We start from the raw sequence: 13,755 nt of genomic DNA, 5'->3' as shown, positions 1-13,755 counted from the left end.
TAAGGCCGTGCAGATTTCCAGGTTTGGCTCACTGTGGGGAAGGAGGTTTTAACCCCTGTACTACCGCTTATTGGACAGTAGGTCTCAGGGCTTCATGTTTTTAGCTTGAAATAACCACCTCAGGATCCTACGTAATGGTTTTTCCTCACTTCCAAAATCAGAACTAAGAACTAGGTGTGTCCATTTCATTAGATGGCACCCAGTTAGTGCTCAGAGCTGGAGGCCAGGAGGAGCAGGGTGCTGTCTGTGGGCAGGTTAGGTGGCAGGTGGGCTCCAGAGCAGAGGAGACCCTCAGAAGAGGGTCAGACCCTGCTTCCCTGAAGCTTAACTGTGACGTTGAATTTTATCTTTAATTAAAGACTTGCCTTACAAGTCCTGTTCTGACACAGCCTGGACCCCTTTTCTGTCCCAGCTGGACCTTATAGCAACCCAGTCCCAGCACCTGCTCTTTGATGGGTTCCGTGGTGCGCGTCTTGAGGCTTTGTCCCCAGCCCTCCGGCCAGTGGACTTTGTTCCTTGGTTTGCAGATACGTGGTGACCCAGCTTCACCAGGGGTGGGCTCTCCTGCTGCCCGAAGCCCACGATCTGCGGAGAGATGTGTTTTCATGTAATAGGCTGTGAGACTGTGCTGTTCATGCCTGTGAATGCTGTGTTCACCTGGTGAAGTAGCTTAAAATAGTTTTCCAGCTGGTGTCTTGTAGACTGTTGAGTTTTTTCTTTTTAAAATAAACTTCTTACTGTGGAATAATTTTAGTTTTATGGAAAAGTTGCCAAGATGGTACAGAGGGTTCCCAAATACCCTTCCCTCTGCTTGCCTGCGTGCATGGTAACAGCTTGTGAGTGAGCAGTCACCAAACCAAGAAGCTTGCCCTGCTGTGGTATCGTGTGTTCTTCATTCAGGCCTCATCCCTCCTTCCCCTGGGTCCTCCTAGGCTCTGCGGTGCCCTGTGGCCTTTGGGTGTCAGCTCCCTGGGCCCGTCTGGCCCCGGAAAGCACCTCTGCCTCTGCCTCTTTGGTGACCTTGGCACCTTGGATTACTGAGCAGGTATTCTCTAGGCTGCCTGGTGTTTTCTCATGTTTCAGGGAGAATGCCGCGGAGGTGCAGTGCCCTTTGTCACACCGTACCATGCGGGAGTCTGTTGGCATCTGCTCTGTGACACAACTTCATCCCTTTGCTGGTTTGCTTTTTGGGAAGTGGTCCTTTTGGCCAGGCCTGGTTTGGGGGGATGGTGGGGATGAGCTTTGGTTCCTGGGAGGGATTTCACATTATGGTTGGAATTTTTGTGTGGGGCACAGTATGTTTATGTGATCATTTGTTTGGACCAGTATGAGCTTTGTGTTTGTTTTATACTTCGGGTGGTGCACCTGCTGTGATGTTCCTGATGTTGTTGCATATGGTGCTCCAGCTCCGGCGCTGGGAGTCTCAGGTGGGCTCCTGGGTCCTCACGCTCCCCTTCTTCATGTTGTGAGCACCCCTTCCTTTCTGGTATGACAGGTGCATGCTGCAGGGCTGTCTCGGAGGTCCTGCCCTAGCATCACCCGTTTTTCTTAAGGGCCCTGATTCCATTTCATGGAGAATGGAATTGAGAAACCATGTCTGGGTGTGGGTGCTCTTGCTTCTGGGGTCTTCTGCTCTTCAGCCCTCTTGACAGCAGGGACGTGTGCATGTGCACGCCTGACCGTCTGTGAGATCACCTGTACGCCCATTGGCAGGATGTCTTCATGGCTAAGCCGGCCCCACAGGGTGGGTCTGACAGATGGGGAGACACTGGTGGTCTCGACACTGTCGCCTCACTCCTGTACCCTTGAGATGCACGTCCCCAGGGGAGGTCAGCGTGTGTGCAGTGCCTGCCCTCAGGAGCCAGCTTCCACTGCAGATATTGTGCTCTGGGGGTCCCTAGGGCAGTGCCCCCACCAGCTCAGAGAGGTCGGTTCAGACTCTTCTAGTTGGATCCCTACTTTTGCCAGTCTGTGTGAGCCCTGGGCCCCTGATGCCTGGCGGGTTGGTTTGTGATTTGTATACGTTAGGAGTCATTCTCTGTGGGCCATTCGGATGTAGGGGCTTGGCCAGAGCGCACAGTCAGGTGTGTCAACCAGCAGGCCTCTGGCCCTGACCTGGGTCTCGGGCTTTGTGCCTCGGCCCCACCACACTTTTGGTACCTGCCTGTCAGGAGGATCTGTTACCTCATGGTCTTAAGGCCTTGTTGCCTTTCCTCGGGTCAAGGCCTGTGGGAGAGAGTCCTCGAAATCTGATGTTGAAGGAAACTAGATGTCTGTGAACTGTACGTTTCGGGTGGGCAGGTGGGTGTCGAGCCAGACCCTGGACCTGGCGTCCCACTTCTGTGCCCTTGGCTGGCACTCAGGGAGGGAAAGGTGAGCAGGACAGGCGCAGTCCAGCCCACCTTGCCCTGAGGCCTGATGCCCGAGCCAGTGCTTGTGGCCTGCATCTCCCGGGAGGGACGTCAGTTGGTCAGTTCTCGTGGGCAGCTGCCCAGGCCGGCTGTGCTCCGCCGGAGGGGTAAGGTGTGGTTAATCATTTGTACATCAGAGTTGTAATGAATTAATAAGACCTCGTTCATGTTGCTTTTTAATGCCGAGTGAACCCAGATGTTCTGAAGGACTGGGAGCTGCGGGACGGTGGGTGGAGGCTGTAGGGGAGAGCCCCAGGCCTGGTTTCCGGCCCGCAGGCCGCTGGCTTCTGTTGGGTGCATGAACCTCACTGGCTGTGTGGGCAGTCCCGCAATGGGCCTCCGGCGTGCACCTGATGCCAGGCTAGGCCCTAGGTTTGCCGATAGCAGGGGCACGCCTTGTCGTCTTTAGGAAGGAAGAGCATCCGTCCCCGGTGTGGGGACGCTGAGGTGGCCAGTGTGGGTGCTGCTTCAGCTTCTTTATTAATTTTTTTTTTTTGTTTAAGGAGGTTCTCATGAAACATAACTGCACCATCCTGATACAACTGTGGTGTTTGCTTTGTCCCTGGCAGCAGCTGTGCGCGGCTCTGTGTACGGGGCAATGGTCATGAACAGATGAACAAAACAGGGTTTTGTCGAAAGCTCTCTCTGTGTTTCTGCACAGCCCGCGGGCTCTGGGCCTACCCAGCTCCCGGCGTTTGCTCACATTCCCCCAGGTGCCTGCTCTGACCTCTGATGCTCCCAGCACTGCTGCAGTACCTTGGCTTCTTAGGCTCCATTTCCTGGAGTGAGATCACCGGGTCAAAGAGCACGAATATTCACACTGTGGAAGTGCGCTGCCGATGGGATGATTGTTGTATGTTGTAGGTCTCCAAAGCCTCCCTTCAGACCTGCCACAGGAGCCCATCCTGCCTCCGTGCCGCTCATCTCAGGCCAGTGCACCTGCTCTTCTCCTTGGGGCGGTCGTGCAGCCCGGTGACTGGCACAGGGGCACTTAAGGGGGACAGTGGCCCCGGCCCCAGCGTCTGGGCACTCACTGGTTTAATAAACTCCCACAAGATACATGTCTTGAGCATATAGTGTGCCCGTCCTGCACTTAATTCTGCCCCCTGCCCCCGGGATGCCTGGCTCTGAAGCAAGTGGCCACGTAACCTCTTCTGGAACTCCTTGGAGGGGTGGGGGCAGAGGGGTCACTCACAGCTCCTCTCATTTCAGGGCTTCGGGGGGGGGGTGGATTGTGCACATTTATGATCAGGGTGCCTGGACCACAGCCAGGGATTGCTGGTGATTCAGAAACGCTGTAAGACGCTGTAAGACGTCGCTGTTGTTACAAAGTTCTGTGTCCTGAAGTTGTCGGATGCCCAGGTTGTGGGAGGCCCAGGGCTTGGGCTGGGAGAGATGGAGCTGGCCTCATTTCAGAATTTTCTTAAATTATACTTTTCTATTTTAGTGAAGGCGCAGAGTTTTTAGATTAAGGGATGAAAGTGCGTTCTTCTAAGAAATAGAAATAAATTGACTAAATGTTTATATTTTTCTTATGAAGTAAAACATTTTTCTAAAAATATTTATCAAGAGAATGCAGTAAGTTACTTTTCCTTGAAATATGCATCTTTAAAGGGTTTGCCTTGCTTCTAAATGAGATGTCATTATAACTGACCTTCCAACCAAACACGGCAATCCCCATCCTGTGAAGTTCGGTGAGAAACGGGAGCACTCCACGGTGTGCCCAGCAGATGACCCTTGAACACTTGTACTTTTTGGATGTGGTTTAGTTTCACATTGGGCAGCATAGTTCTAGACACTTAGGGTTAAGGGCATGTGTTTTCTGCCTTCAGGGCTCTTTGGAGAGCCAACTTTCTTTCCACTGTTAGGCAAGTCACCTGATTTAGATGGAAATTATACGTTCTCAGGTACCTTATCTATTGTTAGAAACAAAGTATCTGCCAGATTTCAGTTGGTTAAATGAGTTTGGGAAACAGCAGAAGAATTGATTGTCTTCAACTTTATATATTTTAGGAAAGTGTTTTTCAAATGCCTTTTGGTAAGTTTTGGGGAGTAGAGAGGTTCCCAGGGCCTTTTACCTTTCCACGTGTGTTGCCTCCTGCCCTTCCTTCCTGTGCTACTGTCCCGGGGACACCTGGGTCCTGGGATGACTGGGTCCTTGAGATGCTCTGGTCCCATTGTGCCCTGGTCCCTGAAACACCTGCGGCGGACCACTCACCTTGGGAGAGGCAGGACAGAGGGAGAAGTTGCGGCTTGTAGGTTTTTTTTTTTAAGATTTTATTTATTTATTCATGAGAGACACAGGGAGAGGCAGAGACACAGGCAGAGGAAGAAGCAGGCTCCATGCAGGGAGCCCGATGTGGGACTCGATCCTGGGACTCCAGGATCACGCCCTGGGCTGAAGGCGGGTGCTAAACCGCTGAGCCACCCAGGGATCCCCATGGCTTGTAGTCTTGAGCACTAAGCAGGCAGTGAGTTCTGGCCTGGCCTGCGGTCTGCCCTGGGTCTCCGGCTGCAGCACCAGGTCTGATCCTTTGCCCAGGTTAACCATGTGACAGTGATGTTTGGGGTGAATGTTCACCCTAACTACTGTCCCCATATGCAGAGTGCTTTAGTGTGAGTAGTAACTAGTAGATCTGTAGGTGATGGGTAATGCTTGGCTTTTCTGTAAAAATAAATAAATAAATAAAAATCCTTCTGATTATTTTACCTATTTGGCATATTTCTACTTTGAAGAAGTTACTTGGTTTTACCAGGGTGGCTGGCTTCTGTCTCCTGCTTTGACACTTCTTTGTTTTCCCCCATCCCTTTTTCCTGTCCCTAATTTCCCTCAGAATACAGTTATGGTGATCAGCGGACATTGGGTATTTTTTGGCAGGGCCATTTTTGAATTTGACAAGAAATGGGCAGTTAACTGGCGGTCTTGATGGGATTATTGTCACTAACTGGGAGGCTCCTACATAGACTGCTCACGTGCACAGTGTGCCGCACCCTTTATTATGGTTCTTGGACACTTTGGCTCTTTCGGGTGTTTCTGTGCCCAGTATTTGCAGATTCTGCACAGAGGGGTGTACGTGGGTACTGTGGCGGGCTGACTTTGACCACATGCTCCTCTCGTTTGCACAGGTGGCGCAGAGCATTGAGGACCATCATCAGGAAGTGATTGGTTTCTGCAGAGAGAATGGTTTCCACGGCTTGGTCGCTTATGACTCCGACTACGCGCTGTGCAACATCCCTTACTACTTCAGTGCCCACGCCCTCAAGCTGAGCCGGAACGGGAAAAGTCTCACCACGAGCCAGTATCTGATGCATGAGGTCGCCAAGCAGCTGGACCTGAACCCAAACCGCTTCCCTATCTTCGCCGCTCTGTTAGGTAGGTGGGCAGTGTGAATTGGCTTCGTTTGGTAGGATTCTTTGCTGGGAACACACTAGAATTTTAGTCAGTGCTGGGACGCTGTGGGGAGTCCCCCTCCTTAGTGCTGCTCCTTGCCTGGTATTAGTTTTTGGTGTCGTTGATAATGTGCTTCTTCTGTTTTTAAGTATTTGTTTCCGTGTTGTTCTGTCTGGGGCGGAAGACTGATTTTGTGAATAAATTCACTAATGCTTTGGGGAAAGTGCTATTTTAAAATCACAAATGTAAAGCACATTTTCACTATGAAAATTAGACATTTAATCCTTTGGCGTAAGTCATGTTCATTAGAGAAGAAAATGATGTGAGCTCAGCGCTGCTGCAGGTTTCAGCATGTGGAGGACACTCACAGGAAACAGCAGACCTGAGCTGCGTACCTTGCCTCCAACACCTGCATTTCACATGTCTGTAGAAACTCCCTCAGAGCAGTTCTTCATGCTGGATACCTAGAAAAGAGGAAGTTTTACATATTAATTCGTTCATGTAAAAATGACTTCCCAGTAGTTATATATTCATCTATCACTTTTGTTTGCATTTTTCAGTTTTTTTTCTGCCTTTTCTGTCCTGTCCTGGTCTTGGACACCCAGCACTAGTGGCTGGTTTTGTAGGAATTGTGCCCACAGGATGGATGGGCCTTGTGCAAGCCGGGCCCTCCTGGAGCTTCAGTGAGGGGCAGGGGGCGCTTGGGACATGCTGGCCCCGTGTGACTGCCAGGGCCTCCAGATGAGTGGGATTGTACATGTTCCCCATGTGTCCTCTCTGGAGTATGTAGGATGGCAGTCCTACTGTGGGCTGATCAGGTCTTGTAAACATTCCAAAAAGTTTTACACAGTTAAAAATTACACTGAGGTATAGCCACGAATTCTTGTGTATTTGGTGATGGCGTTTTAATAGGTGTTGTTCATATGGCTTTTTCTGTCCATTTTCTCAGGGAACTCTTAGGACTCAGGATTTGGAGAATTAAAACTAATTTTCTAAATATACTTTCATATTTCCAAATATCAAAATCTAGAAAGCATATTCTCTGATGTTAAAAGTGATTTTTTTTAAAGCAGGGCTATTCTGAAAAGTTTCCTGTTCACTTAAATGTTACACAAAATGACTTTGGCAGATTAAGTGACTGGAAAATCAGATGCTTGCAGCGTATTGGGATTCCCCATCTACTGTGACATACGGGAGGGTGTTTTTTATTGTGTTTGAGAAATGTTGAATGTATTTCTTTTTTTCTTAGATTTTTATTATTTTTTATTTTATTTTTATTCATGAGACAGAGAGAGAATGGCAGAGACACAGGCAGAGGGAGAAGCAGGCTCACTGTGGGGAGCCCCATGCAGGACTTGATCCCAGGACCCTGGGATTACGCCCTTAACCAAAGGCAGACATTCAAGCCCTGAGCCACCCAGGCGTTCCTGTTGACTGTATTTCTTAGGAGATAGTGCAAACTCTGTATTCTTCTAGCTAAATTATCCTGTGAAGTCTTAAAATGAATGAAAAACAAATAATAACATTTTGAATAGTAATGAATTTACGGCTTGGGATTTCTTTTAAAAATTTAGACAAGTTATAGGTAAACTCTTAATTGGGTGAGCATTTTTAGATTTTGTGTAAAAGTTTTAGTGTCCTCAAATGAGACGGAGTATTTTCCTTTTCCTCTTTGTGATGGGCAATGTAGCCAGAGGAGTTGTTTTGTTTTAGAGAGGGCGGGGAACATATTCAATAAGTATGTAACCCAAATTTTAACAGACGACTACTGATGTTGGAATTGGTTTCATATTTTTTCAGATAGACGCTTTAAAAAAAAAAAAATCTCAAGTTACATCATGCTTCCCAGTAAAGCTGTGTGCAGCCTGTGAGCCTGGGAAGGCAGTACGAAGCTCAGTAGGGCAGGGAGGACATACCTTTGCTCCTCTGGACGTCTGCGTCGAGTTCTGGCGTGTTTAGAATATTAGGATTAATTGGTTAATTACTAAGAATTCAGCTTGTTCTGCTTCCTGTTAGTAGCTAGTTAATGAATCTGCCTTCTCAGTGTGGAGGGGACTAAATCATATAAAACTCAAGTCATTCAGGACGTTGCCACTTTTAAATGGCACTGAGGGCGTGAACACATGGAGGATGTTGGTGTGCTGCCATCCACGCACTACCTGACGGGAGAGTGTTCCCCAGAATACAGCTCCTGACCAAACGCAGTTCTGATTTCTGACACAGCCCTGGTAAGAGGGCATGCAGCCGAGTGGCATTCCTGACACTGGTGTGGTCTATGCTTCATCGTCTGTGGGTGGTGGCAGGAGTGACGGAGGAGGTGTGACCCATATCATGTAACCTTGCTTAGAGAGATCCTGGCAGTGGGTGGTCTGCCCCTGCTGTGGAACCCGGTTGACAGGGTGCAGCGTGGAGCCTAGGGTCTCATGAGCAGATGGAGGCTCATATCCTGGTACCCTGGCCTCGCCAGCCTGCCGTTACCCCTGCCCAGCCAAGTCACTTCGGTTTTTATGCAGTCAGTTGAGATGGAAAGCCGTTGGAACCATCCTGGAAATCTGTGTCATTCTGCGGCAGCTGCACAAGCTGTCCCCACTCTGTATGGCTCTGTGTGAAATGACGATAAAGTACTTCCAGTTGTGTTGTAGAGGTTACACGTGCTGTGTCCAACCGAGGAGGCGACCCCAGGGACTGCAGGGTGTGGAGGGAGCCCCCAGGTCACCTTCGGGTTCTGACATGCAAAGCTGTCACTGCTGGGATGTTTCTTACCATGCTGTGTCTGTGTTGCAGGGAATCACATTCTGCCTGACGAAGACCTGGCTTCCTTCCACTGGAGCTTACTTGGCCCAGAGCATCCACTAGCCTCACTGAAGGTACACGTTCCTTTCGTCTCCAACATTGGTGGCCGCCAGCTGTGGAGTTGCTATCTCTTTAATGATGCGCGAATGATGTTCCATTATTGTAGAAGGAAATAGGCCGCACAGTTAGCGATACCACGCTTCCCTCACTTCGGGACCAGCACTTCCTCGGGAAGCGCGCCACCTGCTTTATCTCGTTTCCAACACTTATGCTTTAGGGAGATTTAGGAAAGTCCTTAAAAGTTTCCTTAGAGGAATTCAGGCTGTGTTCCTAAGTAGGTGGAAATCTTTAGCTAAAGGTTTTTTATGTTTGATGCATATTAATGTTTTCAATAGAGTAATAGAGTCAGCTGTCACTTAGATCATGTCTTAGCATAGTTTGATAAATTTCATACCTTCTGTAATTTTCTAGAATTATAAAAGTCTAGTTAATAATTAAGGTTTCAGAGTTTGGATGATGGAGGAGACCTAACCAGGTTCATTAGAGAAATATTGCCTTTGTATGTTTCATTAACACTCTATGTTTTTATCTTTCTTGCCTTCCCATTGTGAAAGCAAGGCGTGTCAGGAACACATATGGTTTTCTGAAGTGGGAGGGCCACGGGGATGCCGTAGGCGTATTGCTGGCAGCTCTGGGACTCCGAGTCCCCTTTGCTGTGGTCACTGCTGCTCTTATAGAGGGCACCCAGGCCTGGCTTCCTGAGTGAAGGGGGAGCTTGGGACGGTTCCCAAAGGCGCTTCTGTGAAATCCTGTCTCCCGCCAGATGCAACACCCCCTGCCCCGCTGTAAACCATCTCCTGTGGTGGGTGGTTTCAAATTGGTTTTGTGTTTTAATTGGGAGTGAACTTTGGAGAAACTTGGTTGTTTAGGTGCATCTCTTTCCTGCCTCCTCCTCTGGCTTCTTGCCACCTGGACCCTCTCTGCTGGTGTGCTGGCCATCGGGATGCTTTCCCAGTTGTTCTAATGGTTCCCCGGGTCAGGAGTTTTCAGCTTCTGTCTGAAAGTTAGTTTTTCTCCTCTTGTTTTCCTTTTTTGTTTAAGATTTTATTTATTTATTCATGAGAGACCCAGAGAGAGGCAGAGACACAGGCAGAGGGGAGAAGCAGGCTCCCTGCAGGGACCCCAATGTGGGACTCCATCCCAGGACTCCAGAGTCACAACCTGAGCTGAAGGCAGATGCTCAACCCCTGAGCTACCTGGGCATCCCCAGAATCACTTGTCTTCTATGTGTTTTCTGTCCTTGAAGGAGAGAAGCTTTTTTCCTGCCATTGGCCATAGTATCATTGCTGTGTCCCTGGTGGTCCCACTGCCGCCCGAAGGCAGGTGCTGTGCGCATCATGTTTGCTGGGCACGAGGAGAAGGCTAGCTTTTTCCAGGGTTGGGGCAGTCTTGGGGTGTGGGAGGGCTCCCAGGATCCCAGGCCCCATGTGCATCCCAGCTGAGCTGGCCTTGGTCTCATGTCAGAGGTCACACAGCAGCACTGCTTGTGGGGTGAGTGGGCAGTAGGCCCAGTCTTCCAACAGGTCATGAACATCATTATCATGTGCTTTTCCCAATTTCGTGTTTAGAAAAATACCAAGTATGTGAGAAGGTGAAATAGACAACGTCCATCCACGTACCTACTTGGTCCTACAGTTAATGTTTTGCCATAAAGTCTGTTTACATCTATCTTTGTTTTTTAGCTCTGCTATTTGGAAGTAAGTTGCAGAGACCCTAACACGTCACCTGTGAAAACCTCAGTTTGTATCATGAAGCTGATCTGTTCCATGCTCACGTGACTGTTAGCAGTAGATCCTCACATCCTGTAGGGTGAAGTCCGTGCTCACGTTTCTCCAGTGTCCCTGCAAGTCATGGATGGTGTGCGTGTTGTTTCTAAGTCAGGATCCCTCAGGTCACGTCCTGAGCGCCAACACATCTGGCTTGCAGTGCACATACTGCACTGTGTTTATGTTTTGGCCTCTTGTGTGCATGTCCTGTGTGCAGCACCATCTGGGCTTCGTGGCAGACATGGGGCAGTTGGATGGGATGGTGTCCCTTCTCACCAACACCCTGCACCATTCATATCCTGTCTGCTTCATCCCTCTCACAGAAGTAACCACACATTTTGAGACTTCGGTTAGTTGTTGTGACACTTTGTAGTGATTTTTTAACCATCTGTGGTCCATACAGCTTTCACGGGCCTCTGACTCGTGCCCCCACAGGCATGTTCCTGACCCTTTCTGCCCCACCGTGCTGCGTGGGGGGTCACTCCCACCAGATTGCTGGTTCCAAAGAGGCTGTTCTGTGAATCGCTTACCTGGCGAGCCTGGAACATCAGTCTTCACCCTCCCACTGCGACCTCCTTGCCCACGGCTCTGGGTTGCTAGAACAGCGTGTCTGGGCTGGGCCTGTGGGCACAGACAGCCAGGTTGCGGGGTGGTACCTGCAGACGGCGGCTAGGAGGGGACAGGCCCTGTGTGGCATGCTGCTAGTCAGGGTTGTGGTCACTGGGGTGGGAGGGCTGTGCTGGACACATGCGGAACCTAAAATCTCAGGGAGTGGCAGAAATTGCAGGGGGAGGAGGTGGCTGGGCAGGTGCTGAGCTTTTCAGTTGTTCAGTTTCCCTGTGAAGTGATGCTAGTAAGGTGACATCAGATTTCTTAGACTTGATTTCATTTGTGCTCAGGACAGTAGGCAGCCATGTTATGTGACGGAAAATTCTAGAACTAAGGGTGAGGCCTTTGGGGGTTGTGGTCGGCCCTGGTGGGAGCACCTCCCACCCGTAAGCTTGGCTGAGTGAGCGCCCTTTCTTTGGGATTTTCTTGCTCCGTGATTTTGAGTCCTAGTAAGTGGTAGGATTTTTATTTTGGGTAAGCATTTAGTTTTAATTTTAGAAATATTTTTAATTTGGACCATTAGTTACAGGTCTTTGTATCATTTTAATGGTTTTGTGTTCTGAAAGTTCATGTTTAGTTCATGCACTTGGAGATTTTATTCTTGTGTTGTTCTGACCCTAGGTATGTCTGGCACGGAGCCCCGTCCGCTGCTGTTTAGGGGCCCCCCAGCAGGTGTGTGGTGTCTTGCCGCCCTGGCTTCCTGCCCGTGCTACTGTCCCACATGGATGATGGGTCTCTGCCCAACCACCATGCATCACCTGTAGCAGGCAGACGCCAGGGCCCCTCAAGTTCTTGGCCGTTGGAACAGCCCCCAAGCTCCCTGGCCTCTGCCTCTTCTTGGAGCTCTGACCAGCTTGGCCTGTGCCTGGCTCCCTTCCTGGTTCCAGTGTTGTTCGGTGTTTGTAACCCGCTTACCTTTCTCGGGCGAAGCCGGACACCAGGATGATCGTCAGGTCCCATCAGGAACATGGAGTTTAAAATTTTACCAAGCATTTCCCCTAAAGTTTCTCCGGCTTTGTATTTTTTTATGTGTCATTGTCTGCCACCAGAAGTCACTGAGGAATCCTTTATATAAAGGTCTTTAGGATAGGGTGCAGCCGTTGACCCTGGGGAGGAGGGAGTTGGGTTCTGGAACAGTGTCCTGGCAGGGTTCTCAGGGTCACGGGGTGGACAGTTGGGCTGTCCTGTCTCACTGTGCAGCCCACACGACTGCAGTGCTCCTGACGCTTGGCCATTCTCCCCCTCCTGGCTTCCTCGATGAGGCAGCATGAGGCTGGGTGTCCGGCCAGCCTGAGTCCTCAGGCCGTGGTGCCTGGCCCCCTGTGGGTTTCACGCCATGCACAGAGCAGCAGCATTTCGGGCCTGATGAGGTTTTATGGTGTAGCGGACATACCGTGCAACCTTACTGAACGAGGCTGGCGATCAGGTTCTTTCTGAAATCCTTCTCGAAAGTCATTTGGATATAATAACTCACCTGGAAGTCATCCTAGCATTCCCAAGGGCTGAGAAGCACGTCATTGGCTCTGGAGAAAATAACAGCAGGAGCTGGAGGGTTGGAGATGTCAGCCATTGTGTCCTGTGGAGGTGGGAGCTGATGCAGCCCCGCCCAGGAGACACCCACCCCAGCAGCCTGACTCCAGGTCATCCAGGGTCTGCAGGCATGTTTCTGTTTACACCGTGGCCGTCTGCACAGGGGCTGCACGTGTGCAGCAATCCACGTGGAGCTTGTGTGCACATTCACCCTCCCGGGCTCCACACCTGTAGGTCATTGAAACCTGCAGGGAGGTCTGCACTGTGATCAGTTCAAGTCTGCGTGGAAGATCCTTAAAGGGAAGATGCCAGGCTGAACTCAGGAGGTGTCTGCTTGTTTCTGTCTTCACTCAGAGCCCATGAGTGTGTGCATGCACCTACCCTGTGACCTCCACGTGCATACACCTCTCCATGCATGCACACCCTGCACACCTACCCTGTAACCTCCACGTGCGCACACACACACGCACACCTACCCGGTGACCTCCATGTGCATGCACGCATCCCTCCATGCACACCCTGCACAGGTACCCTGTGACCTCCACATGCACACCCCTCCATACACACACACCCTGCACACCTACCCTGTGACCTCCACGTGCATGCACACACACAAGCCTGCACAACTACCCTATGAACTCCACGTGCACAAATGCACACCTATCCTGTGACATCCGTGTGCACACACCCTTCCATGCACATACCCTGCACACCTACCTTGTGACCTCTGCATGCACAGACCCCTCCATGCACACACCCTGCACACATATCATGTGACCTCCACGTACATACATACATACCTACCCTGTGACCTCCATTTGCACACATAAACTCCGCGCCACCACACCCTGCACATGTACCCTGTGACCTCCACCTGCATGTGCGCGTGCGCACGCACACACACACACACACACAGTGAGCTGTGCACAATAAGCATTCCAAAGTGACTTGACCAGAGACATTGCCCTTCTTGAGACCAGCCAGGAGTGGGACCAGAACGCTATGTGACATAGTTGGGGTTTGCCGGGTGGTTACTCCAAAACTGCCGCTTGATTAGAAAGCTTGTTTTTCTTTCTATAACAGCCTTATTGAGTTATAATTGACATGTCATAAAATCACTCTCGTCAGAGTATACAGTTCAGTGATTTTTGGCTTTCACAGAGTTGTGTGAGCATCACCACTGTCTAATTTTGGA

The 13,755-nt window shown here is 50.2% G+C and overlaps 1 protein-coding gene and 1 long non-coding RNA gene across 4 annotated transcripts in view; one reads left to right on the top strand and one right to left on the bottom strand.

Moving 5' to 3' along the window:
* Positions 1 to 13,755, top strand: part of FAM120A (family with sequence similarity 120 member A) — an 87,307-nt gene that overhangs the window by 9,701 nt on the left and 63,851 nt on the right. For all 3 annotated transcript variants that reach the window (XM_072842127.1, XM_072842118.1, XM_072842138.1), the window contains exons 2-3: positions 5,538 to 5,784; positions 8,587 to 8,669. In XM_072842127.1, coding sequence (XP_072698228.1) covers positions 5,538 to 5,784; positions 8,587 to 8,669 — 330 coding nt within the window. The remainder of the gene's footprint in view (positions 1 to 5,537; positions 5,785 to 8,586; positions 8,670 to 13,755) is intronic.
* On the bottom strand, positions 6,058 to 12,172 carry LOC140641804 (uncharacterized). The gene is made up of 3 exons (XR_012038400.1): positions 11,946 to 12,172; positions 10,952 to 11,042; positions 6,058 to 6,266 (listed from the first exon to the last, which is right to left on the bottom strand). It is a non-coding gene; the product is annotated as an uncharacterized lncRNA (long non-coding RNA).

The sequence above is a fragment of the Canis lupus genome, chromosome 1, assembly GCF_048164855.1.
Source record: "Canis lupus baileyi chromosome 1, mCanLup2.hap1, whole genome shotgun sequence".
Taxonomy (NCBI): Eukaryota; Metazoa; Chordata; class Mammalia; order Carnivora; family Canidae; genus Canis; species Canis lupus.
Note: the sequence above shows the minus strand (reverse complement) of the source record. Positions and strands in the feature narration are given on the sequence as shown.